This window comes from Pogona vitticeps, chromosome 4, assembly GCF_051106095.1.
Source record: "Pogona vitticeps strain Pit_001003342236 chromosome 4, PviZW2.1, whole genome shotgun sequence".
In the NCBI taxonomy this organism is placed as follows: Eukaryota; Metazoa; Chordata; class Lepidosauria; order Squamata; family Agamidae; genus Pogona; species Pogona vitticeps.
In genome coordinates this window covers 132,590,584-132,617,314 of record NC_135786.1, presented here as the reverse complement: position 1 = coordinate 132,617,314, position 26,731 = coordinate 132,590,584, and the positions used below count along the sequence as shown (strand labels likewise).

At 39.6% G+C, this 26,731-nt stretch overlaps 1 protein-coding gene across 11 annotated transcripts in view; it reads right to left on the bottom strand.

Moving 5' to 3' along the window:
* Window positions 1–26,731, bottom strand: part of KIAA0232 (KIAA0232 ortholog) — a 61,125-nt gene that overhangs the window by 10,059 nt on the left and 24,335 nt on the right. For 6 of the 11 annotated variants that reach the window (XM_078392528.1, XM_078392530.1, XM_020790549.3 and 3 more), the window contains 5 exons: window positions 20,996–21,133; window positions 11,172–11,238; window positions 9,444–9,528; window positions 5,417–8,681; window positions 2,642–2,750 (listed from right to left, as the gene is read on the bottom strand). In XM_078392528.1, the coding sequence (XP_078248654.1) occupies window positions 2,642–2,750; window positions 5,417–8,681; window positions 9,444–9,528; window positions 11,172–11,238; window positions 20,996–21,133 (3,664 nt within the window). Of the gene's footprint in view, window positions 1–2,641; window positions 2,751–5,416; window positions 8,682–8,992; window positions 9,180–9,443; window positions 9,529–11,171; window positions 11,239–18,060; window positions 18,141–20,995; window positions 21,134–26,731 lie in introns of those variants that run through there. The other 5 variants (XM_020790546.3, XM_078392532.1, XM_078392533.1 and 2 more) reach the window with 3 other exon arrangements.

The window sequence follows — 26,731 nt, the reverse complement described above, 5'->3', positions numbered from 1 at the left end:
AGAGGACCTTCGCTGGACACTGTGGTGTTTAGCCCACTGGAATGCACTGAGCGGTTTTTAATGCATTTCAATGGGCTTTTTTATTTCACTTGACGAGGATTTCGCTCTACAGCGATTTCGCTGAAATGGATTATCCTCATCAAGCAAGGCAACACTGTATGGCAGTCCTAATTACTACATATAGATGTGAAAGCTGAATGGAAAAAATCATTCAAAAACTGGTATGGGAGGAGAGCTTTAAGGATTCTATAGACCATCAGAAAGATAAATATGTGGGTTCCAAGTCAAACTAAGCCTGGGCTCCCATTAGGAGCATGAACAACTAAACTGAGGCTATTAAAATTTAGACATATAAGGAGAAGACAGGACTCGATAGAAAAGACAATAATATTAGGAAAAGTGGCAGATACTAGGAAAAGCTAACAGGAGATGGACAGAATAAACAAAGGAAGCCACATCCTTATAGCTTGCAAGGCCCAAGCAACTTGTTAATGACAGGACCTTTTGGAAATCATTAATTCATAGAGTCTTCATAAGCTGGAAATGACTAGATAGCACATAACAACAAAGATAATAAAATGTTTCCATCATACTGTTACATAGTCTAGTCTTTCTTGGATATTAGCCACTGTCCAGTGGTTTATCTCCAAGAAAGAAATAAGCTGTTGAGTTGTCATAAATTGGGAGATTACTGTACTGTCTTACAATGTATGGAACTGATAAACCATGTTATTTGATGGCCAAAATCTCATACAGCTCATCCAATCATCTATAATGTACACTACCAGAAGGTATACATACGTATAATACTGCTAACAATGGCCAGATTCCTTGATATATAAATGCTAAACTCAACATCGCTTGCAAGAAGCAGTGGACTACAAAGCTACAAAGTGGACTACAGACATTGCAGCTGGGAGCTCAAAGAATATTTTTTAGCAGAGTTGAAAAATGGGAGGAAGATGTATGAAGTAAACTATCAGATTTAATTGCTCATGGATTGAAGACTCACAGGTTATTGACAATAGGGTTAATCACCCATTTTTAAATGACCTGTTTTGATCTATTTTGGCCAGCACATGAATCATGTGGCATAAATACATTCAGTTCCCCAAAATGCTTATCACAGTATAAATATCCATTAATTTTAGTTTACTGAATTAGCATTTAGTTCCTAACAGACTGTAGTTCTGCCACAGTAAATTTTATGAACTGAGTGTTCTTTAACCACAGCTCAGTGCTTTGGGTATCTGGCTGCAGAGCCAGAGGTTGGCAGTTTAATTCCCCACTGTGCCTCCCTGGCAGGAGCTGGACTCAGTGATCCATAAGGTCTCTTCCAGCTCTTCAGGTCTAAGATGATTATATGTTTTATTGATGTTTATTTATTTTCAACTGCTTTTTATGTGACAGAGACAACAATGGTGCTGGCTCTTTTAGCGTCCACATCAAAAGGTTATATATACTGAATTCATGTTTTGGTAAACAGATCCATTACATCAATATTAATAACTTCTGTGGCAACAGTAAAATACAAATAGCATTTGTTAAATACATTATTTTAGGTAACAGTTATGCAGTGTAGTGTTCTACGTAATGAAAATAGCATTTTTATTCCTCAAACTTTACTGAAATGAAGTATAAGTAAATACAATCAGTGATGTCACTATGGGATAATTGGCAATTTTCTTCATTTTTGTAGTAAAATTTCTTAAAACAAAGAGAGAAAGAAAAAGAAAAAGAAAGAAAAAGAGAGAACCTCGGTAGCCAAAACCTAAATTGCGCTACATTTTTAGGTATGCACCAGAACACATAGAGGTATGTTTAAACATTAAAACTTACATATAGTGAACTTCTTGACTGATGTACAGAGGGAGAAAGGTAATCTTAAAAACTTGAAAGCAAAAATTTGGCAAAGCTGTGAAATGGATCACAGTTAAAAGTTCAACATAAAGGCTGAAATCAAGCAGCAAGTCACAACTAAAGTAGGCTCAGTAAATCAGTGCGGAGTTAATAACTATATAAGTTCTACTGATTCACTGGGCCCACTCTAGCTGCAATCTACTACTGGATTTCTGCCAAAATGTCATGTGTTCATTAGCCAATCTATAGCTAGAGTGATACAAGTTCATCAGACAATATTTATATTAATAAATAAAAATAATACTGTTGCAATATCCTAGCTGGAATGAACAGCTGCCTAATATGAAGTAATGCTTGATTATCCAAGACCAGATATCTACTGAGCGGGCAGACAGCTTTCCTTCTTTTCATCTCAGCAGTCCAGCTTTGGCTCCATTTCAGTCCACATTCACACTACTGTGTGGTGATGGTGCAAATTGTTAGACAGTAGCGAACATTAGATCTGGACAACTAGGAATCTTGTCATCTTTTATCATGGGGTGAATGTAACCACCCAATAAGCTGATTACCTCTATCATTCTGAAAAGCACCAAGAATTTTTCTATACTACTGTGACTGATCAAAAAGCACAGCAAGCCCATTAGCAGAAACATTTTCCAGAAGACTAATTTCCCAGACATTGCTAAAACATGCAAGGCATGTGCTTATCTACATTTATCTTTTATTTCATCTCTGCTGTAAAGGACTCAATCTATAACAAAGAAGTTAAAGCAGCTACTACCTTCATACTGTGACGCAGGAAAGAGTGGCGTATAAAGAGCTTTCTCCCACCAGCACTGCTTTGCTTGATTGTAGCTTATTTTCTGAATATCATTATTCAATGCAGGAAACTGTTTTGAAAATAACTTCTATTTAGTGCAAAACAAATGGAACACCACAATTCTGGTTATAGTGCAATCTGTAGCCAATGCTGAATATTATAAAGGTAATAAAGCTTTCCCATGAATTGCATGTATTTACTAGCTGGTTCTATTAAATCATGAGCGGCACCATCTTGCAGATTTTCACTCATAAACCCCACCAAGACTTATCCTCTGGTGTGCATAGGACTGCAACCACAAAGTACACCACTCTGGAAGAACTCAGTGTATGGAATCTAATCCTACCTGCCTACTCCCCTTAAAAAGGCACTAAGAAGTCTTGCATCAGTGTGTTCATTGTTTTTACACATGGCTGCACCTTTTCATATCAAACTGCACCTTTTTCTTCTGGAAGCTAAATGTTAATGCCCTATTTAACTAGAGTGTTACATGTACAAAAGGCTGAGGAACGGGCAATTTTTAATTTGACAATACTATACTGCAGCTGGCTGGATAGCTCCGTGGTTTAGTTATATGGCTGCGGAGGCATAGGTTGGAAGTTTGATTACCCACTGTGCCTCCAGGGAAGAAGAGCTAGCCTGGGTGCCTTTGGGCAAGCTGTACAATCCCAGGATGCCCCCCCAGAAGAAGCGAATAGTAAACCACTTCTGAATATCCTCTACCTGGAAAACCTAGAAAAAGGTCACCGTAAGTCAGGATTGGTTTGAAGGCACATGATTATTATTTTAGTACTGAGGTTCAACATGCAATCGATGTTGAAAGGTATCCCCTCTTTTACCAACTCTGTTCTACTCCCATATACAGTCATGTACAAGTCTTTTCCTTTCTTCATCTAATTCAGAGACAAGGCTTTTAAGCACTAAGTTATCTTCTCAGGAATGCTGTTTTTAAAATTTGTTTTTAAAACTGTTTTTAAACTTGATTTTTAAATCTTAATATATGATGTTTACTTATTTTTTTAAATATTATATTTGTATAAGGTTTTAAAAATCTGCTGTTTTGAAATGCCTTGGGTCCCCTATGCTGAGAAAGGTGACATACAAGTAGCTTCAGTAAGTAACTGAGAAATTAGAAGAGCACATAATATTGCGTAGGTGTCCTGCTGGACCACTACATTCCAAAAGTCTATATAAAGGATTGCTAAAACAAATGTGTTTCAACTACAGAAAATGCAATGAGAGAGAAGTTCTTGGATGTCCTTTGGGATCTAGAAGAAATTAGTTTTAACTGACATCAGACCAGGAAAAGGAAATAGGGGCTTTTATTCAAGTTACTCTGACAGAAAAAAAGAAATGTGACAATATAAGCAAGGAAAGAGGTTTAGATTGTACAGCTGGAGGTATTACAATCATCTACCAGTTACAAGACATAACCATGCCTATCCTAGAAATAAAAGGAAAATGTTACTGTCAGAAACTGACACTCTTCTATTAATGTTCAATCTCTGAGGATACAGAACTATGCTCCACATACTCTGAGAAAACGTTTTGACAACAACTGAATTTGTGGATGCTTGGACTGCTTCTTGAAATGTATCCACCCAAATTCTAAAAACGAAAATGGAAAATCATCCCAATTACAGATTCCATACTCTTAGGAGAACATTCAAAAGGGTGTGTGCCTACTTCTATTGCCTGGCCCAGTTTTATGGTCATAACGTCATACACAACTTCTACAGGCCAAATAACATCTTAAAGAGGATGTTTTCTGTCTTCCTACCCACATCTGTTGTTTTAATCTGAAAAGTCAATGATATCACCCAAAACGAGGAATGCTATGTTGGCAGAATAATCCTGTAACAGCCCAATTCTACTTGCATAAGGAGCAGATACCTCCTTGCACAAGGGAGGGAAAGTCAAATCACACATACGTCTATTGTACCAGTAATTTGATCGAATATTATAACGAACACCAAGTCTTGAGACATGCATAAATGTGAGGGAAAGAAAAATGTCTAGTATAGTATAATAATCCAGGGAAAATCAGTCTCACCGACAAAACAGCACCTACTGTATATCAAATCGTCATTCCCTTTTGCATGCAACACAGCCAGTACCTTGTACAGAATTCTGGTACCTAGTATCTTATTTTATTTATTCTATTTATATCCCGCCTATCTGGTTGTTATGACCACTCTATCAACAGCTTGCATAGGTTCCCAAACTTTTTTGCCCCGCAGACCACTTGCTGACTTATTTTTCCGTAGACCCCCTGCCACCTGCAAAGCTTTGATACAAGTCTAAACTTGTACCCCCATTTTTTCCCCTCTCTGACATGGACCCCTTGCAAGTCAAAATCGACCCCTGGGGGTTCATATAGACCACTCTGGGAACCTATGGAGAAACAGACATGCCTAAATCTAGTCGTAATTCTCACTTCACATATAGAGACAAACAGCACTTTTACCAGTTTTAACCATTCAAATTTACCAGATGTGCAAATAACCTTTTATATCAAATATGTAAAACTGTATTCAGACTGGAAGAAGGGCCTAAATCAAAATTGCTGGTGCCCCAAAGAGTAAATTGACTCAATCAGCTGCTGGATTATAAACCCACTGATTTTGAAGATGTAATCTAGTTGGGACAAACAACTGGATTTAGGCCTCAGTGGCATATTGCGGATTTAAATTACATATTTTTAAAATGTATGACACTGTACTTCCCAGAACATACCTCTTTCAGCTGTGCTGAAGTAACAAGGTTATCTTCATAAGAATCATCTTTACAACCGCAAGACTTGTCTTCCTCTTCTTGTGGTTCAACAACACTGCAACCAGCTTTAGAATTTTCTACAGCCATCGTGTCTTGTGGGTCTTTCATGCTGCACTCTAAGCAAGAATTCTCATTTTCTAACAGCAATGTTACAGATGATTCTTCCTGGGAATCCAGAGATGTCTGTGCACTCTTTTCCATTCCACACTTTTTTAATCTAGGAAGGAACTTCCCAGACTCAAGTTCTGATTTGCCATAATAATGCCCATCTTTTTCTGCATCTTCTTCCAGTGGTTTGAGATCTGCTTGTGGATCATCAAACACTTCAGATTGTGAAGGGGCAGGGATATTCCCCTCATCTTTCTCTGATTCAAAGTCAGACTCACTTCCACCACATGGAGAAAGTTCAGATGCAGAAATGGGGCGAAAGTGAGTTCTAGGAGAAATCCGTATAGCTCTGTACTGTGTCCTCCCGCCACCACATATCCTTGGACGAAAGACTTCCCTATCAGAATCCGAGCAAAGGATAGATTTGGGTTTAAAGCAAGGGCTGAAGGATGTAATTCCTTCTGGTTCAAATGTACATTCTACATGAAGAACTTGTGAAAATGGATTATTTAAGTCAAAGGAAGAGAATGAATATTCAAGACCAGGCTCTTCACCTTGAAAATTACCACAAGCTTCTAACAAGTCTTCATGGAAGATAAATGAAAAACCCCTATTTAATCCATGATCACCACACTTCAAATGTTCACTCTGTTCAAAAGACACAAAGGGTCTCCATAATTGTCTGTGACCAGGGGCAAAGCTGTTTCCTGGCGTCATGAAGACATCTGTACCAGCTATTGTAACTACATCAGAAGCTGCACACTGTAGCAAGTTTCCTTTTGGATGACTGGGTGGCACCACTGCCCACTCTCCATCAGTGTTAAAAGTTTTGAGCTCACCATATACACCCCCAAGAATAAATGAGCTTTCTTTATCTTGATTAATATCCCATGGTTTGGAAGGTGTAGTATAATCTCCACAATCCACTTTTGATAAACTGTTTGATGCGAAAGCTCTTTTTTCCAAATTCTCTTTCTGACCTTCCCACAGATGATATTCTGATCTTTGTACTGCTTTCTTAGGATCCTGAAGAATTTCTAACTTTGCATCATTTAAGCAGCAGCAGTAATGATTTGCATCAGCTGAAAACAGCTCCTCTTCTATTCCATCTATTTCTACTATTTCTGCAGAATTTCCATCTGTCATATTTGTCCAGATGTCTTTAATAACCCCTGAGCCATAGTCATCTTCATGCGGACTGCTGTCACTACACACTTGTGCAGTTTCATATTCTTTATCTTCAGATTTTTGTTCTAGCTGAATACCACAGACAGATTCTAGTTTAGATTTTTTTGAAAAAATCAAGGTGGGTATTTCTCCTAAACATCTAGTCTGTTCCTGACAGGTTTCATCCTGCAAAAAATCTATTTCTTCATCTACGTAACTTGAAGTTACTCTAGGAACTACATAATTAATATCATCTGAGTTAAACTGGGGGGATTCTTCAAATGGAATATTTAAAGTCTCATTGTCTGAACGTGTTTCCTCAGAGTATGACCATGGACTACAAGTTCTTGTTGACAGATTAGAACAGTGTTCATTTTCATCAAAGGCACTATTTTTGGTCCATATTAACAATCTAGACTGTGTTTTCCCAAACATACCAACATTGCTACTAGAATCTGTATTTTCATTTCCCAAGCTGAGTTTTTCAAAAGGAAATGGTAAGACAGAATTACTGCATTGCACTTCAAACACTGAAAAAGAATTTAAGCCAGACCCTTCATTAGTATCTGAAAACAGCTCTTGATTGCCTGCAAGCGTGTGTGAGTTAAGCATTGTGCTGTCTAAGGTAGGAGAAAGTCTAATAGGAGAATCTCCTCCAAAACTTTCCCCATCTGCATCACCAGAGCTAGAAGATGAACAGCACTCCCAAAATTGAGCTAAATTACTAAGATCTTGCAAGAACCACCCTTCAGCACCAGAGGTGGTTGAATCTGCCCATATTGCACTTTCCCCTTGCAACTCCATTCCATCAAACACTATGCAACATTCTGCCTCAAAATCAGTTCCCTCTTTACTTTTCTGCCGAATCATATTCAGAATCCGACTCTCTCCTTGCATCTTGCCTGAGGCACCAGAATCCAACATGGATTGGTCAATATCCACTTCATAGAAGTGTGTTAGTTCTGACAGATGAACACCATCTGAGTGTGTATCGTCCTCTGGTTGAGAACACACTGAGGTTCTACTGAGGCCAATGTCCTCATTTAGAACTGCAGGCATTTCCACAAAACGGCCATCAATGAAAGTACCTGCTGCGAGGTATGTTTTATTAATATTATTGTTGCTAATGCAAAGACCTTGCACCGACTCAGCTAATTCTTCTACAGCCTCTGATGTTACTTCACATACATCTTGCCTGTTGCGGTACGTTGTCTCAAGCTTACTTTTTCTGCTCAGTGGAACAAAGTATTCTGTAATTGGCTCAGTATACCATAATGGTTCTTCCTTATATTCTCTTTCATTTCTGCTATCAAAATATAGCTCTTTTCTCTCATAGCTGCCAGCTTCTTTCCTTCTGATTTCTTTCAATGGCCGTTTGCTCCTCTTACACAGTTGTTTGATGGATCCATTGCTGCTGCTGCTGCCATAAATTTTTCTTTCAGCTTTCTCACCGGCTTTTGCCAAATGCCTGCTCTGTCCATTTCGTCCTTTTTTACTTCGAACCTCCCTGGTTTTATGCCTCACTTTAACACATTTTGTAGCTGTTTTTACTTCACTTTGATTACCACTAGAATTTGAACCTTCTTCACTGGATCCAGAAGACCAAGATCGTGGACGAATTTTCCCCTCAGATTTGTGTCGGACTTGCTTTTTGTATGAAGGTTTCTCTTCAACACTGCTATTCCCAAACTTGTTCTCTTTTTCATCTTTATCTTTTTTCTGGATTGCTCTCTCATTTACAGTGGTAGATGCTTTGCTACTGATTCTCTCTTTGGATGCCTCACTTTCACTAATGCAATCCTTTGGAGATGATGTATCTGTGCTCGTTGCTGGGACAGTAGAAGATGAGGAGGAACTCGAGTAAGAACAAATTTTGGATTTATTCCACACAGTCATAATTTCTTGCAGACAGACTGGTTTCTTAGAAAGAGGTGGAAATGCTTCATAATACCTGAGAACAAACGGACAATAATTAGGCACTGAGTTTTGCAGTAATAATACAAATCCAACATTTAAGCATTCAATTCCACACAGAACAGCACACTGAATTTAATCCTGACTAGGCATTTAAATTGATTGCACACTTACATCTCCTGAAGGGAATGCTATCTGAAAGCATTAAAGTGCAAATTTAAAATATTTGACTTTTCTTGATTTGATCAAACAAAGGCAGAGGATCTCCACCTATTACTATACACATCATATGAAAAAGTATAACAAAGCTGTAATTGCATGTATTATGTTTAGATGATGATAACTAACTTCTCCAACATGAAGAGCTGTGGTTCAGCAGATCAATAACTTGTCCCTGACTGGTTCTGTCAGCCTCAGCACCTTGCTTGGTAGAGCTGATGGCAAACTGTTTCCTAAGGTAGTCTTATTGCACAACTGCGGTAATTTGGAGATGCAAATTTTATGGCTTGATGATGAAAATTAACACTGTCTTCCACTGAAAGAGAAAGTGGGATATGTTGCACTGAATATTCTTGTAACTCTCCTGCTTCAATGCATGGCAGAATTCTGTTCATTGAAGTATGAAATAAAACTTAGATTCTAACATGATCCATATTCAGAAGAAAAGTATTTTAATATAAAGACAATAGTTCATATCCTTATTTCTAAGCCAGTGTCAGTACTAGAGTGCCTATTCAAAATGGTGCTTGTTTACATCTCCTTACACTGAAGAACAAGATACTTTTTTAGAGAAACATACATTTCCACTTGATCCTTTGTTGCAGCAGTTAAATCAACTTCAGGAGGCAAAGGGCCCTCCAGCTTTTTGTGAATCTTCTCCCCTGCTGTAAAAACAATGCAGTTAAACTGGAAGTGTGATTTCAGACTTTTGATTTCAAATGTATTACAAAGAATAGCACACAACATACTAAATGATTATATTTAAAAGAATGCAATTCTACAATATATTGGTTCACTTCAGTGCTGAAAATATTGGGATAGTCGCATGTTTGAGCAGCCAGCATAATATGTTGGATTTTGAAACAGAGTCTTTGTATCACCCAGCAGTATAATCCAATACTTTTGTAGAGCTAATTCACATTTCTTTTACTATGTGGTCTTATGTTTATTTGATGAGAAAATTCCTGAATGAAGATCTGGTAGTTACACATAGGGGAAAAAAAACATGTTCATGTTATTTGGTTGATTATGGAGAGAGAAACATTTATGCTTTGAGAATTTTAGATAAATTTTAGCTAAATGTAACAGATGACACTAGTCAGGATATAATTTCCTGAAGCCACAAGATGTTTCTCAGTGCCTACAATAATGTGTGTCTGCTTCTTCTTAAGAACATCTGCCCTGAATAGACAGGTGGATCCAAATTAAGTTACTCACACTGAATCTCAGTGATTTCACAAGTCAATCATGACTAGCTTTCTCCGTGGATTTCAACATTACTGAAGTATGACTTAGTCTAGACACAATCCATTGCCATAACTGTTCTTTCCATACATTGTAATGTAGCCATAATTCAAGTCACTTGAGTACTGATGACTCAGGAGATCAGATTTGTACTTGGTCAAAATCAAAATTCAATTTTAGAGCAATAGTTACATTAAAAAATAATGATTTATAAATATATAATCTTACTTTCTTTGTTTCAGAATAGCATTTGTTTAAATCATTACACAGAAATACTCAATCATGTGATTTCCTCTCCTACAAAGTGCAGTTTTGTTTATTACATATTTAATAATAACTAACCATTAATCAGTATTTTTCCTCTATGGCCATAAACTGAGATTCTGTATGCATTACAGAACTGAACTCCTGTTGACATAATTGCATGCCACTCAAGCCAAATAAGATCATCAAGTATCAAAATCTTTAATTTAATTAAATTAAAACAATTATATTCCTCCATTTCAGATTCTGAGGCTCCCCAAGGATCCCTTTTGTCCTTGAGAGCCTAGTCAGCCTTTAATATTAGAAAATGGCCACTTGTGGTCCCGCTACCAGATCAGGACCACTAGTGGCAATCTGGCCATGATTTTCCCAAGGGGAAAAGGGATCCCAAGGGGGCCTTGGAAATGTTTAATTAAATGAAATAAAAGATTTCCACTGCTGTATGGTGTCATGTGGCTTATGCAGAGTAAATGTACGCCAATAGGATTTCAGCTGTTGTTACCAAGGAGCATTTCAAGTTATGACAAAAGATGTAAGCCCAGTTGTCACAAACTGCCAATGAAGTGGATCATATCATTCCAGCCAACAGTGAGGCAAGCTGACAACTATTCTACCATGTGAACTTCCACTAGCAGTCTGAAACACATGGCCCTGACAAAGGTTTATTTCCTCACTGTCAGTGAGGAGCAGGCTTTATTCCAACCATCCATAACAAACAGAACTGAGCACAAAGTACCAGGCTAATACACCTCATGTTGGTCCAAACCTCAAAACTATTTATTTTAATAAATATTGTTACCTTGTTCACTCTGGAGATCTTTCAGCCTGCAGCAGAGTTCTTCCACTAAAGTCTCAATCCCAGAGCTCTGTACAAGAACAAAACTTAATTATACATTAGCAAGGATTTGAGTTTCTAAGAGGCTTGTATATATGATTTCAGAAATCCTTATAACAGTACTGTAAAAAATGCTATGGCTATGCATTGGGACTAATGTTAAGTACAGTGGTGCCTCGCACAACGAACGCCCCGTAGAGCGATGAATTCGCTCTACGGGGACATTTTTTCGATCGCTAATGCGATCGCAGAGCGACGGCCCCAATGGGCGAAAGTCGCAGAGCGAAGGTCGGTAAGCGGTTCGCTTACCGACCTTCGCTTTGCGACCCACCGATCAGGTGTTCCGGAACGGATTAACCTCGCTGTGCGAGGCACCACTGTACTAGCCTGCTGCAAAAAACAAAACAAAACACACAACTTGAAGATTTTAGACTACACACAGAGAAGTACATAAGAATACAATGAATAATAATTGCCAAAAAGCTCTATTTCATCTTATATTACCTTTTCCCATCTCACCCAGTGCTTAGTTGCCTCCATACATCTATTCTACAGTAGATCAGATACCCAAGACCAAGCTCATGTCTATAATTTTTAGTTCTGATAAGCAAGAGTTATTCTGGATTTTTGATTTCACTGCCCCCTCACCAAACCTTCCTCACCACCATCACATTTCATTTACACTTGATCAATTGAAAACCTGCAGACTCTCTAAGATCACCAACAAAATGCCCATATCTATTGATATATGTACATGAAGATATATGATCAGCAGTGTAATCTCCCAATATACTACTTTAAGTGAGTGTATTATCAAATCAAATGTACAACTGAAACACACATAGTGGCTGAAGTCACAACATGGTACGTATAGGAACCATGTGAATCTTGGTTCATAAAATGCAAGCAGGGTTCTGGTGCACATTGCCCATTCATTCCCACTGGCAGGAGAGAAAACCATTGGATTCTTTCCGTTGTCCATCTTATTATTCAAATCCAATTGGTTTTTTCTGGTTTTGTTTCTCTCTCAAAAAACAAGAGACGTAAACTCCGAATTCATTCCCTGATTTGTTGGGAAAGAAACCAACCAGACAAAAGAAAGCAACTACAGTATATTCAGAAAACACAGTAAAAAATCATGGAGTGAAGTTCTCTGGTTCATCTGCTCCCACTGTGAGCAGGAGCAATCAAGCAATGTGTAGCATCATGCAAGTCATAACAACAAAACAAAACAAAACAAACAAACAAACAAAAAAACAGGAACCCATGTTCCCTAGCATATCATATCATGTGTCTGCTTCAGCCTGTCCCTACTTCCACTTCCCTCTTATTTCTGTTTCTCCTATGTCAGATTTTACGTGGTTAAGTTTCTCAGGTCAAGGAGTCATCTGTTGCATTCTCAAAACACTCAGTACCTCAATATTACTACTACACTACAACAACAACTCATCTCTATAAAACAGTGATATAATACTACTAAAATGTATTACATTCCAAAAGCAACCAAAAAACAACCTATCAATGTATTTTGGCTTCAGAAATTGCTCTGCACTACCCAATCTGTCAGAGAAAACAGACAAAGTATAACACTGTAATAGTGTATGATTAGCAAGGACAAGAACCCACATGTGAAACATCTCATACCTGGCTTAAAAAATGCAACACTGAAGGAAGAATGGTTGACAACACTAAAACCACTGGAAGCCTCACATTCATCTCCATTAGAGAAACCAACAAGTACTGAAACCAGCACTTGGCAGGTGCCTGAAATCACTGATTAATCGAAAACCCAACAAAACCAACCTAACAGTTCCAGTTACAAACAAGAATCTGGAAGACTGTAGTTGCTACTGGAACATGAAGGCCCATAGGGTCCCACAATCAGGAGGCAGGGAGAACACTATCAACCTTCTTTACTGAATGATTCTCGGAACTGTTCTCCCATCCTGGCATTTCAGAGCAAGATTTTATATAAGAACATAACAGCCCTCTGGATCAGGCCAAAGGCCTATCTAGTCTAGCTTCCTGTATCTCACAGTGGCCCCACCAGATGCCTCTGGGAACACATGAGACAACTAGATACAGTGGTGCCTCGCAAAACGGTCGCTCCGTAGAGCGATGAATCCGCGCAACGGTGCCGTTTTTGCGATCGCAACAGCGATCGCGAAACGGCACCTAGATTGGGCACAATTCACAGAGCGAAGGTCGGTAAGCGGTTCGCTTACTGACCTTCGCCTTGCGACCCACCGATCAGCTGGTCGGCGGGTCCAAAATGGCCGCCACGCGACCCCAAAATGGCCACGCGCAGCGTTTTCGCGCCCTTGGTGAGGGGAGGGCGCGAAAACGCTGCCGGGACAGCCGAAATGGCTGCGCGCGTTTTCGCGCCCTCCCCTCGCTTACCAAGGGTGCGAAAATGCTGCACCCGGCCATTTCGGCTGTTCCGGCGGCCATTTTGGACCCGGCGGACAGCTGATCGCAGCCATTTTCGGGCCCTCGTTCAGCGAGGGGAGGGTGCGAAAATGGCTGCCAGCCGCCCGGAAGCATCGTTGAACGGTGAGTATTCAGCCCAACTGGAATGCATTAAACACTGTTTAATGCGTTTCAATTGGTTTTCTTGCCCCGTTCAACGATGCTTTCACACAGCGAGGGTTAATCCGGAATGGATTAACCTCGCTGTGCGAGGCACCACTGTATCTGTCTCCTGTTACCCCTTTCCTGCATCTGCCATTTTCAGGTACCTTCCTTCTAAGCCTGGAGATTGTACATCAGTGGTTCTTAACCTTTGTTACTCAGATGTTTTTGAACTGCAACTCCCAGAAACCCCAGCCAGCACAGCTGGTGGTGAAGGCTTCTGGGAGTTGCAGTCCAAAACTCCTGAGTAACCCAAGGTTAAGAACCAGTGTTGTACATCCCCATCATGGCTTGCAACCTGTGTTGAACTTTTCCTACAGAAATCTGTCCAATCCCCTTTTAAAGCCAACTAGGCCAGATGCTATCACCACATCCTGTGGCGAGAAGTTCCATAGACTAACACCACGCTGGGTAAATAAATCTTTTCTTTTGTCTGTTCTCACTCTCTCAACACTCGATTTGAGTGGATTTTCTCTGGTTCTAGTATTCTCTGAGAGGAAAAAAGTGCTTCCCCTCTATCCACTTTATTCACCCCCTGCATAATTTTATATGTCTCAATCATGTCCCCCCTCAGGCGCCTTTTCTCTAGACTAAAGATCCTGAAACGGTGTAGCCTTTCCTCATAAGGGAGGTGCCCCAACCCAGTCATCATTTTAGTCACTCTCTTCTGTACCTTTTCCAGTTCTACTATGTCTTTTTGAGAACTGTATGCAACACTCCAAGTGTGGCTTTATCAGCATTTTGTACAATGGTATTAAAATGTTGGCTGTTTTATTTTCAATCCTCTTTTTAATGAGATTTAGCATGGAATTGGCCTTCTTCACTGCCCCCGCACACTGGGTTGACACTTTCATCAAGCTGCCCTCCAGCACACCAAGATCTCTTTCCTGCACCTTTTCCAGTTCAACTATGTCTTTTTTGAGATGCAGCGACCAGAACTGTAAGCAGTGCTCCAGGTGCAGCCTTACCATTGTTTTGTACAATGGTCTTATATTGTTGGCTGTTTTAATTTCAACCCCCCTTTTAATGATACCAAGCATGGAATTGGCCTTCTTCACATAGGGTTGACACTTTAATTGAGCTGTCTACCAGCATGCCAAGATCTCTTTCCTGATCTGTCACGGACAACTAGAACCCATTAGCTGATAAAGTTTTGATTTTTTGCCACAATGTGCATTACTTTACATTTTCTTATACTGAAACGCATTTGCCATTTTGCCACCCATTCTCCCAGTTTGGAGACATCCTCCTGGAACACTTCACAATCCCTTCTGGTCTTCACCACCTGGAAAAGTTTCGTGTCATCTGCACACTTGGCCACTTCACTGCTTATCCCTGTCTCCAGGTCACTGATGAACAGGTTGAAAAGCACCGGTCCCAGGACAGATACCTGGGGCACACCACTCTTTACTTCTCCATTGTGAAAATTGCCCATTGACACCTACAGTGGAGTCTTGACTTGAGAACTTAATCCGTATTGGAAGGCGGTTCTCAAGTCAAAAAGTCTGTAGGTCAAGTCTCCATTGACCTACAGTGCATTGAAAACCGATTAATCCCGTAACAGGCCGTTTTTGTTCCATTTTGGTTTTTTTCTGGTTTGTAAGTCAATTCTCAGGCTGCAAGTCAAACCTAAATTTTGCGGCCAGAGAAGTCTGTAACTCAAAAAGTCTGTAAGTCAAGCCGTCTGTAAGTCAAAGGTCCACTCGTTTCCTGGTTCTAAACCAATTCTCAATCCACAAGAGGACCTGCCCTCTTATCCTCTGACTGTGGAGTTCTCACAGCAGCCTTTGATGAGAGACCATGTCAAACACCTTCTGAAAATCCAGACAGACAACATCCATTGGTTTGCCCACATCCTGAAATTCTAAAGTTCAGGAGACATCTTTGTCAATGCACACAGAAACTGAAATAAGTGGGGAATCTCTTTGTGTTGTTATGTACACTATGATGATAGAATTTTCACTACTAGCAATCAAAAGGAAGATAGAAGAATCTTGGAGATGCTTCAGATTAACAATATAAATCCTTAACCCCTGCTGAAGCCAATGTCCCTAACCTGCATTTGAAGTATGTTAAAATGGAATCTAAGTTACTTGTTGATTGTTTTTAAGGTTGGCTGAACATCCTGAAAAAAATAACATGGAATTCAATTGGTTCACATAGCCAGTGTGGCAAATTTATAATTGTTACATTTTATATACAAATGATTTCTCTTTGTTGACCCTTGATCACTTCAGGTGGGAGACAATTTGTTTTTCTACTCATGGTTCTCATTGCCTATTGTTCTCTGCTAGTGAGAAGAGCACTTTGTGTTACGCAATCTCTTCCCCAGTGGGTGGCTGCTCCAGATACAAAGTATATTTGTTACTCTTTGATTACACAGTTTTTGTTTTTACCTGGCAATGTTTAACATTTGTACTGTTTATAAATTCTTTCCTATAAATACTTAAATACACACACACACCCCTAAACCGACAAGCACATTCAACACCTCAATTCAAACATAATCATAGAATAAGTCAAATTGGTTATTCTTTAATCCATTTTAAGAATAATATATCTAGGCTTGATAAGACTTCTAAAGGAATCTCATAAAAATTAATTATTTAATCATACCTTAAAGACAGACCTATCTATCCTTTGTGAAAAACCTCTCAAATACTTGTACCAAAATCAGTTAGCATTCCCAGTAAATTACTCATACTACCCAACCGAAATAATGAATCACGATGCTAAATTGCTAACCTCAGTTTTTTCTATTAGACTTCATAACCCAATATATTCAGAATGACTAAATGGACTTCATTCCATGTCTTCAACTCTCACTCAGAAGAATAGTTAAATGTCATTCAAAGCCAATAAGCAACTAACTGTAATCCTCTCCCTTGCTTCTCAAAAAGCATTTGATTACCTCCCAACAGAAATTCTTATTACAAACCTTAACTAAAATGAATTTCAAATTAATATTAACTTGATTCATTGAATACCTTTATACCAGTTCTAATCCAACTATCAAAATTAGCAATACTATTACAAATGATGTCCTGCTACTCGGAGAAATCAGATAGTTTCTCCATGGTTTAATCCTTCATTTTTGTCTTAACCATGGAACCGCCAATCTGAAAAGGTCAAGAACAATCCAGACCTGTAAAGCACTACAACTGGAGGCAAAGTCACAATTAAATCTCTTTATGTACAATATTGCTTTGCTCTTTTCAAACCTTATAAAGGAAGCCCAATAATTGTATAAGACTTTAAAAACTACAGTTTAGTTATGGGGCTCCAAATTAACTACAAGTCCAAAGAGCTTTGTATTGATCTGAGCCTAGAAGAGAATCCTTGCATACCATTACAAATCTTAATTAACACCACAATCAAATATATAAGCACAACCATACACAAATATCAAACTAAATTTAGAAAATTAAATCACAAGCTGCTGTCTAAATTAAACAACAGCAACAACTGTGTGCCTCAACCAAACTGAATACTGTACATCTTGGTTTGGCAGGATAGCAGGCTTAAAAATGGCAGCACTTCCCAAGTTATTTTTATTTCAAACACTTTAAGTCTACCTGAAAAATCACTCCAAAACTGTTGACAACTTTTTTACAACTATGTTTTAGAATTTTAAAAACCCAGTATGGTAAAGGTAAAGGTTCCCCTTGACAATTTTTGTCCAGTCGTGTTCGACTCTAGGAGGCGGTGCTCATCCCCATTTCCAAGCCACAGAGCCAGCGTTTGTCTGAAGACAATCTTCCGTGGTCACATGGCCAGTGCGACTTAGACACGGAACGCTGTTACTTTCCCACCGAAGTGCTCCCTATCTACTTGCATTTGCATGCTTTCAAACCGCTAGGTTGGCGGGAGATGGGACAAGCGACGGGAGCTCACTCCGTCGCGTGGATTCGATGTTACGACTGCTTGGTCTTCTGACCTTGCAGCACAGGCTTCTGCGGTTTAGCCCACAGTGCCACCACGTCCCTGCTATGGTAAAATCTCTAATTTACCAGTAAGTGTCACATGGTGATATAGGTCTGCCTGACATATCCAAACACTATGATGCCTTTTATTTGTGTCAGATTCCTCATTTGTTAGCGAACGACCCAGAGAAATCCTATATCCAAGTTGAAATTCTGTAACAAAGAAATTCACTTACATTCTAATGAATACCAAAAAGTTATACCAAATATACAAACCTTCTATTAACCTCTTTACAAACCTGGTTAATGTTGGCTAAAGTTCTTGTACCTCCTTATGCTCCCTTGATGCCAATACTTCCACATCTGCTTTTCTTCCATGCTGATAAAAAGCCACAATCTTCAGGGTTCAGTGAAGCAAGCTTGGGTATCTTTTGAGGGATTCATCTCCCTCAAACAGGCAAAAAGCCTTTTCAGGAACCATATTTTAAAAATAATCCTCAACTCATCTATGCTGTAGCTACGTATATATCAGATGTTACATTTGATTGTTATAACTACAGTGCAAAAAGAAGCCAGCAGACTGCTTACCAGATTTTAACAACTGTTTATGATTCAAAGGTAAAAGAATTGTCATCCACAATACACAAAGCCATATTAAACATGGCTAACTGCACCACAAACCATCTAAGATTAGATGATGGGAAGAGGATTCATAGTATACAATAAACCAGAAGTCCCAAACCTTTTTGGGTCCACGGGCTGGTTGGGGGGAGCAAGCTCCATGTGTGGGGGGGGGGCACCCTGTTGGTGCAACACCCCCCCCACAAGGGTGACACACCCACTGTGATTGCGACACGCCCCCAGCGTGAGTGTGAAATATAACCCGTGTGTGTGTGTGTGAAGATCCGTATCCGTGGCCCAGTTCTGGCAAGCCCACCAGGACGCGGATGAGGGGTCGACAATCCCTGCCATGACCTATCAGCCTGTTCGACAAAGTTGAAATGTGATCGGATTCCCTAATACTAGTGAAATTCTGGACAGGTATTAGAATCAAATTAATGACAATGTCAACCATAAATTTCATATAAATACAATGGTGCCTCGCACAGCGATCGCTCCATTGAGCAACAAAATTGCTTAGCGACAGAGTTTTTGTGATCGCAAAAGCGATCGCTTTGCGATGTCCCTATAGGGTTTTTTCGCTTTGCGATGATCGCGGGGAAGCGATCATGGCAAAGCGACCCTTTTTAAACAGTTGATTGGCAGTTTCAAAATGGCCGCCCACTGTTTTTCCTCGCTTAAGAGGCAGCGAAAATGGTGGCGCTATGGAGGATTTTCGCTTAAAGGTATGTTTTAAGCGCATAATCACGTTTTAATGCATTTCTATGGGCTTTTTAATTTAGCGATGTTTTCGCTTAGCAACGTTTTTTCCGGAACAGATGAACATCGCTAAGCGAGGCACCACTGTACAACTGTGACTTTAATAACCATTATATGCCATCAGGTGGATTCTAACTTTGGGTGATCCTTGCCGAATATTTTTTTCAGGTAATGCCTCACTCTTACATCAAGATTCAGTTTCCTCCTTGCAATCAGACAAGAAAGCAAAAAGATGAAAGAATGTCAACATCTTGTGACAAATGGATGGTACATGTTAGAGACTCTCAGAGAAACTGATACAGTGTGTTATATATGCAAGAAACTACACAAACATTAGCAGGTTTTATGGTACCGATACGTCTGTGTGGCCCTCCAAAGAGAGCACATTCACAGTCACTTGACCTTTCTATTCACAGAACTTTGATGAATATGATATTATTCTATCAGATCTATTTACCACAACTATCTTGCTAAAATAATGCAGTATTCCTATGCTATCTGTTAACTAATTTATATCTGTATTTCATTAATAAAAACCTATTTTTTAAAAAAAAGATACATGGAAGACACCTGGAAAGCACAGCTAAAAAGAAATACATATGTGTAGTACAACTACACACGTTACACACTGCAGTTTATATATAATGTCCTAAAGAGTCAGGAAGTGAGGCTGAGGAGCCTGATGCCAAGAGAGGCCACGAAACCGGGCCTTCTTGGCGGTGGCTCCTCGCCTCTGGAACAATCTCCTTCCGGAGATTTGCACGGCCCCCACGCTGGGAACCTTTAAAACCCAACTAAAAACATGGTTATTTATCCAGGCCTTCCCTCCAGCCAATTCTTGATTTCTCTCTTACTTTTTCTTCTTTATTTCACTGCTGTTGCTGTTTGATTATTATGTATTTGTTAATGTTTTTATTATCTGATTTTATATTGGAAGCTGCCTAGAGTGGTCCGGTGGGCCAGATAGGCGGGGTATAAATCAAATCAAATCAAATCAATCAATCAATCAATCAATCAATCAATCAATCAATCAATAAATATTCATTCTCTAATAAGTGAACACACTATAGAGCTCAGGTAACTGGATGACACAGAGACATTAATATTACTCAAACTGGTTCAGTGGATGATCCTGGTGATGTAAACTGCAGCATCTCGTGGTTCCTAGCATCTGTGTTTATTTGTCAGTACCTAGATCAAACCATTACTGGATGATGGATAATAACATCAGCTGCAGCAGCAAAGCTTATCTTTAACGTATTTATAATGTCTGCTTAAAAGCCAAACTATATGTTCTTTTACATGGAATAGCGCACTGTGGTCCCATTCACAAAGAATGCTAAACTACGGTTTGGAATTACATGCATAAGCAGAAAGCATCCAGTGCTAACCAGTGGCCTCACACATTCTACCCTCATCTCCTCCTCCCCCAGCACAACCTGCAGGAGAAATAAACCTGAATTTATATTTACATTAGTAGATTCCTGCCTTGCATTTATGTGCAAATCAGGAATTGTGGTTAAAAACAAGCCCCAATATGTTAAAAAAGGCTACAAAAGCACAATCCAAGGTTTGTACTTGGCCTGTTTAGTTACTGACTAGAGTTTATTTTGAATCACAGCTCTCAGTTTGCATAACAAGAAGACAGGAATCCGATGAACTGAAATACAAACCTGATATATTTTTCCTCTCAGACATATCAAGGAGGAAGTATGTAAGGCTGAGTTTTCACTCTAAAATGTTACAATTACTGTAACTGAAACTACAATACATATAAGTTATCCAAAACTTGGCATGTTTTATCTGACGCTAACTACTTTTAAAGATATTGCTAACAATACTGCCAATACATACTTCATCAGAAGCAGAGCGAAGACACTGTACAGCAGCCTGTTTTTTCATTTCTTCTAGTGTTAGATCAGAGCATTTTTTCTTACTCTTCCCCCATTTCTTGTAAGCTCCTTTTTCCCAGCCCAGGAAGATGTCATTCTCCTACAATAAATTAAAAGGAGTAAAATTAAATGCAGTGATTGTTCACCAAATATTCAAGGATTTATTTTTCTTTTTTAAAAAGGGCACAAACAACAGGGACAAGGTAGACTGAGAACACACAAAGTATTTACACATATACAGTATCTTGTGATCCTATCTGTTCCTGACACCTGAAGGACTTTATTTTTATAGCAGATACCTCATGTTATGTGCCATCAAGTCGGATTGACTATAGTAACCCGGACAGGGCTTTCAAGGTATTTGAAGTATTTAAGGAGTAGTTTTACCAGTTCCGTTTCCATGGCAGAGTTGTGACTTAAACCCAAGTCTCCTGAGTCCTAGTCCATCATTTTATTTACCACACTGGTTACCTCAAGATATCTCATATCTCACCCTTGAATGAATTCCTCCCTGAGCAGCTTCATTATAAAAATAAAAATACAATATTACAAAAGTAATGAGATAGATATACCTACTAACAGCAACAGCATCTAAAAAAACAAACAACAGATGACAGAGCAGCATAAAGACAGAGCAGAGAATAAGGTTCTTGTTTGATAACATAATAGCATTTGCTTTGGTTTTTAAGAAAGCAACAATGGGATAAGGTAAAGGTAAAGGTTCCCCTTGACATTTTGTCCAGTTGTGTCCGACTCTAGGGGGTGGTGCTCATCCCCATTTCAAAGCCGTAGAGCCAGCGTTTGTAGAATTTCTCTGGTCACGTGCCCAATGCAACTAGACACGGAACACCGTTACCTACTCACCATGGTGGTATCTATTTATCTACTCGCATTTGCATGCTTTCGAACTACTAGGTTGGCAGGAGCTAGGACAAGTGACGGGAGCTCACTCTGTTGCATGGATTCGATCTTATGACTGCTGATCTTCTGACCTTGCAAAACAGAGGCTTCTGCGGTTTAACCCGCAGCACCACCATGTGCCACATATTCTCAATGGGATATCACCCCAAAAAGACTATTTGCCTGACAACTGTTTGCTGTATCTGTGATAGCAGGAGCACCTGATGGAGGACTATCAGATGGATGAGTGCACAGCAAGGATCATAAAGAGATCAAGTATCCAACAGAATGAAGAGGCAACTTTAAGATAAGCCTCAGTACTTGTAATTGATCTCAGACAGTGAACAGGAATTAGCACAAACATCAGCAGCATTAAAAGATGTTCCCAAAACCTTGCTCCAGTTAACACTCTTGCAAGTATATTCTATACGATCACGAGCATCTGAATTGCCTGTGGAAAGCAATGAAATATAATGCATTTTTACTAGTCTAATGTAGAAATTGTAGATAACCAATGCTAGCCTATCTGCTAAAAAAGAGTACTACCTGTAGAACTACTAATGGAGCAGAGAGTTCACTTTGTCACAGAGATCCTCTGGTTCTCTGGGAAAAAAAAAAAACCCACACCACATCTAGAAGCACTTCCAAACAATGGACCTGAATGTTATCCCAAAGCAGAATGAATGCTAACAACTGGAACAGACCAATTACCCACCAAAGGAAATCTTTTCCGAGTTAAACTTAACTTTTTGGCCTTCAACCAATTCATTCCCCAAAATCTGATGAAAATAAGCAGTGCTGTTGGGCACATTACTTGTTATTCACTCCACATCATTTGGCTATTCCACACTGATGTATTAAACGACTTATAGGAGGTGCCACAGAGCTTGCTTGCTTGCTTGCTTGCTTGCTTGCTTGCCTATCTATCTATCTATCTATCTATCTATCTATCTATCTATCTATCTATCTATCTATCTATCTATCTATCTATCTATCTATCTATCTATCTATCTATCTATCTATCTATCTATCTATCCTTGTATAACGCACCAATTAGTCCTACCAGCACTACTCTATGCAGTCTACATCCAGAGTAACAGAAATAAATCACAAATAATAAATATCACACTGAATAAGAACAACAGGATTCCATCCAGTGCTTCCAATTCCTACCCCACACAGTCTATTCAGAAGATAGTGCTATCACTTATTCTGAACTCTTCCCTCCCATTCTCCTAGGACAGGTCATCCATCACGATAACTTGTCTTTGTTGAAATCTGATTATCTGCATCATCCGTCTCATCCAAAAGGACAACTCCATAGCAACCTCATGACACAGTGAAGTCATGTTAGAAACTAGCTGACAGCAGTTATATAATCTTCTAGAATGAAGACAGTTTCTTTAGGAACGACTATACAACTACCTTTCTAATAGCTGGGACTACTCCTCTAAAGTGAGACATTCATTACCATTTGAACATGGCAAATCAGTCTGCACCCTGCTCATAAACTAGGTAATTCTCCTTCCACACAGATCAACAATCTTACGGCAGCTGAGAGTATTTATGTAATGCTGTTCTTGCCTCTGATCACAAACAGAATGTAGTGAAGCTATTCATTATAATGAGAGACTGTAGGGAGAATCCCAGAACAACTCATACTACTCATTTCTAAGCCCTTACAAGAAAATGCCCAGCACATCAAGCAGCATCAGTTAATTCTGTCCATATTTTGCTGTCAAAAAAAGAAAGAAAGAAAGAGAAAGAGAGAGAGAGAGAGAGAGAGAGAGAGAGAGAAAGAAAGAAAGAAAGGAAAAGAGAAAAAGAAAAAAAATCAGGAGAAGCAATTTTGAGAACAGAAGAATACTGTAGAAGAACTATTCACACCATTCTATCTTGAAACGATTTTTTCCTTGTTACACATATTTGTACTCATTGTGAAACTAGGTATATATATCATTTTAAAAACAATCATGGCTTTCATAAATAGTACACAAAAAGTTACAGAAAAGAGGAACACAACTAAAACCTGAGTGTAGAACATATGATCAAAATTTTAAAAAACTCATGCTCCCAGTAAAGCTATCAAAATTAAATAATAGAAGCTTCTGTTCAATTTTTACCCGGATTGGGGAAAATGGGTCACTCTGAAAGAAAGCAAAGTGATATCTTTACATTTATCTCCTCTCCACTGTATTTCCCTGAAAAACCAGGTTCTTTCCTGAGGATTTCCACAATTTAGAGGATGGGCTGTTGAGAGAGGAAGGGGTGTAATGTGGAAAGAATGTGGGAAGCCCTATTGCAAACTCTGGATGCAACCTATTTATATAATCATCTTAGTTCCTTAGAAGCGGTTTTCTGTTAGCAATCCTGTATTACATTTAAGAAACTGTTCAATGTAGCATTCATGTAATCAACATTGTACAGCTTATTAAGATGATATGGGAACATATTTTTCTCTTTTGGAATTTCACAAAGCATAGAAGCTGAAATGTGCATCAATGGAGGATTTGCAGGAGCACTATACTATACAAAGAACAAGGCAAAAGTATCAGGTCAGTTATGCTGCCACATGATTTCCTCCCTCCCTTTCCCTAGCTGTGATAGAAGAATTCAATTCTCCCCCCCCCCAAAAAAATCTCCAGTTTATGAATGTGGAATATTGCACTTCTGTATCCGCAACTCAATACGCCAGGAAATGGCCCAACATTGTTACACAGTACTGTGCCCACGCTGGCAGCAGGAAAAAGGCTGCCAAGCTTTATAGAGCAAAAGGCAGTCTGAATGTTGACATCAATCATATTAGTCAAGATGGTCTACAGTAGTGATTCCCAACCTTTTCCCAACTGTGGACGGGTTGGGGGGTGGGGTCCGTGCACAGGAGGGCGTGGCACATTCAGAGGTGGGCGTGGCATGCTCACACACATGGTTAGGTTAGCAGTGGCAGCCTCACTCATCCTTCCAATCACTCCCAGAGCACCACTCTCTTCCCGCTTGACAGGCCACTCAGCAGCCATGCAGGGAAACTCATCCTTCCTCCCCCTGCCTGGAGTGACTAGCCGAGTGGGAAGAGAGCGGTATCCGGGAGTGATTGGAAGGATGAGCGAGGATTCTACCACTGCTGGATGTGTGAGTTCGATGGTCTAGCCCCCTTGTTAAGTCCAGCTGAGCGGGGATATTCATATAGAAATATGAAAACTCCCATCTCTACTTGCCACCATTCACAAAGTAACACTAAGCAAAGGAAAATCCCAGAAGCTGACTCATTTTTTCACCACTTCTCACTCAAACACAACGTAACTGTCAGGGTTCTTTTTCAACAAATGAGTGCAAGAAGGTATCCTATAGACCAGGGGGTCTCCAAACCTTTGAATGTAGGACATGTAATAATGGGCTCCTGATACAGGAAGTCAGATTTAGAAAAATGTCCTAACTATTAGAGTTACAGATGGGATATTTGTATTCATCTCCCAGGGGAGACAAATACAAATACAGTGCAGTCGTGCCCCGCTGGACGATTACCCCGCTTTACGACGAATCTACATTATGTTGACATTTTTGCGATCGCAAAACAATGGTTTAAATGGGGGAATTTCGCTTTGCGATGATCGGTTCCCTGCTTCGGGAACAGATTTTTGTTTTCTGACAATCAGCAAACAGCTGATCGTCAGGTTTCAAAATGGCCACCAGCTGAAGAAAATGGCCACCCACTGTTTTCTAGGACGGATACCTCGTTTTACAGGCACTGAAAATGGCTGCTGTATGGAGGATCTTCGCTGGGTTTTTTCCGTTTCGTTTGACGATGTTTTCGCTCTACAACAATTTCTCTGGAACAAATTAACATCATCAAGCAAGGCACCACTGTACTGCCACATTTGGCTGGGCCCTTTGGACCCACGCCCAGAACTGACGAGTTCATTTACTGGTCGTGGTGTACAGGCCCATAATTGTTCATGCTGTGCCAAATGTGGAAGTAGCCTGACTGGCGCTTCCCCGCCTTCCTGTGCTATTGATCACTCCAGCAAGAAGGCAGGATGACAAGTCTCCCTGCTCAGCAGCTGAGTGGTCAGCAGCGAAGGGAGGCAGGGAAGTGCTAGCCAGGCTACTTCCCTCACACCACAACCAGTAAGTGGACTGGCTGGTTCTGGGGGGCAGGTCTAAAGAGTATCTCCAACTGTGCTGGCAATATTCATATTCGTCTCCCAGAGGAGATGAATACAAACATCCCATCTCTAGTTAGAACAGTATAGCAATGGAACCAATGACCTTGGGAGGCAGTGAGCACTCCAACACTGGAGGAATTCAAGACAAAGTTAAACAACCATCTGTCAGATATACTTTGATTCCTGCACTGAGCAGGAGGGTGGACTCGATGGCCTTATAGACCCCATTGCAACTCCATTATTCTATGATTCTAGTGGAATTTACTACACAAAGCAATAAGAATTTTACCAATGATTGCAGTTACTGGTAACTGGGATGAATAACTTATTATCTACAAACATCTATGCAATATAGGGAAGTAAAGTAAAGAATAATATATAATATAATATATTGGGGCCGCAAAACACAGCATCCACACCGGAATCAAAGAACATGAGACACTGCAGACTAAAACAACCAGAAAAATCAACAGCAGCTGAACATGCCCTGAAATAAGCTGGACATGAAATTCTATTTTGAAACACAGAAGTACTGGACAACACCAGCAATCATTATGTTAGACTACACAGGGAAGTCATTGAAATCCACAAACACCAGCAGAGCTTCAACAAAAAAGAAGCAAGTCTAAAACTCA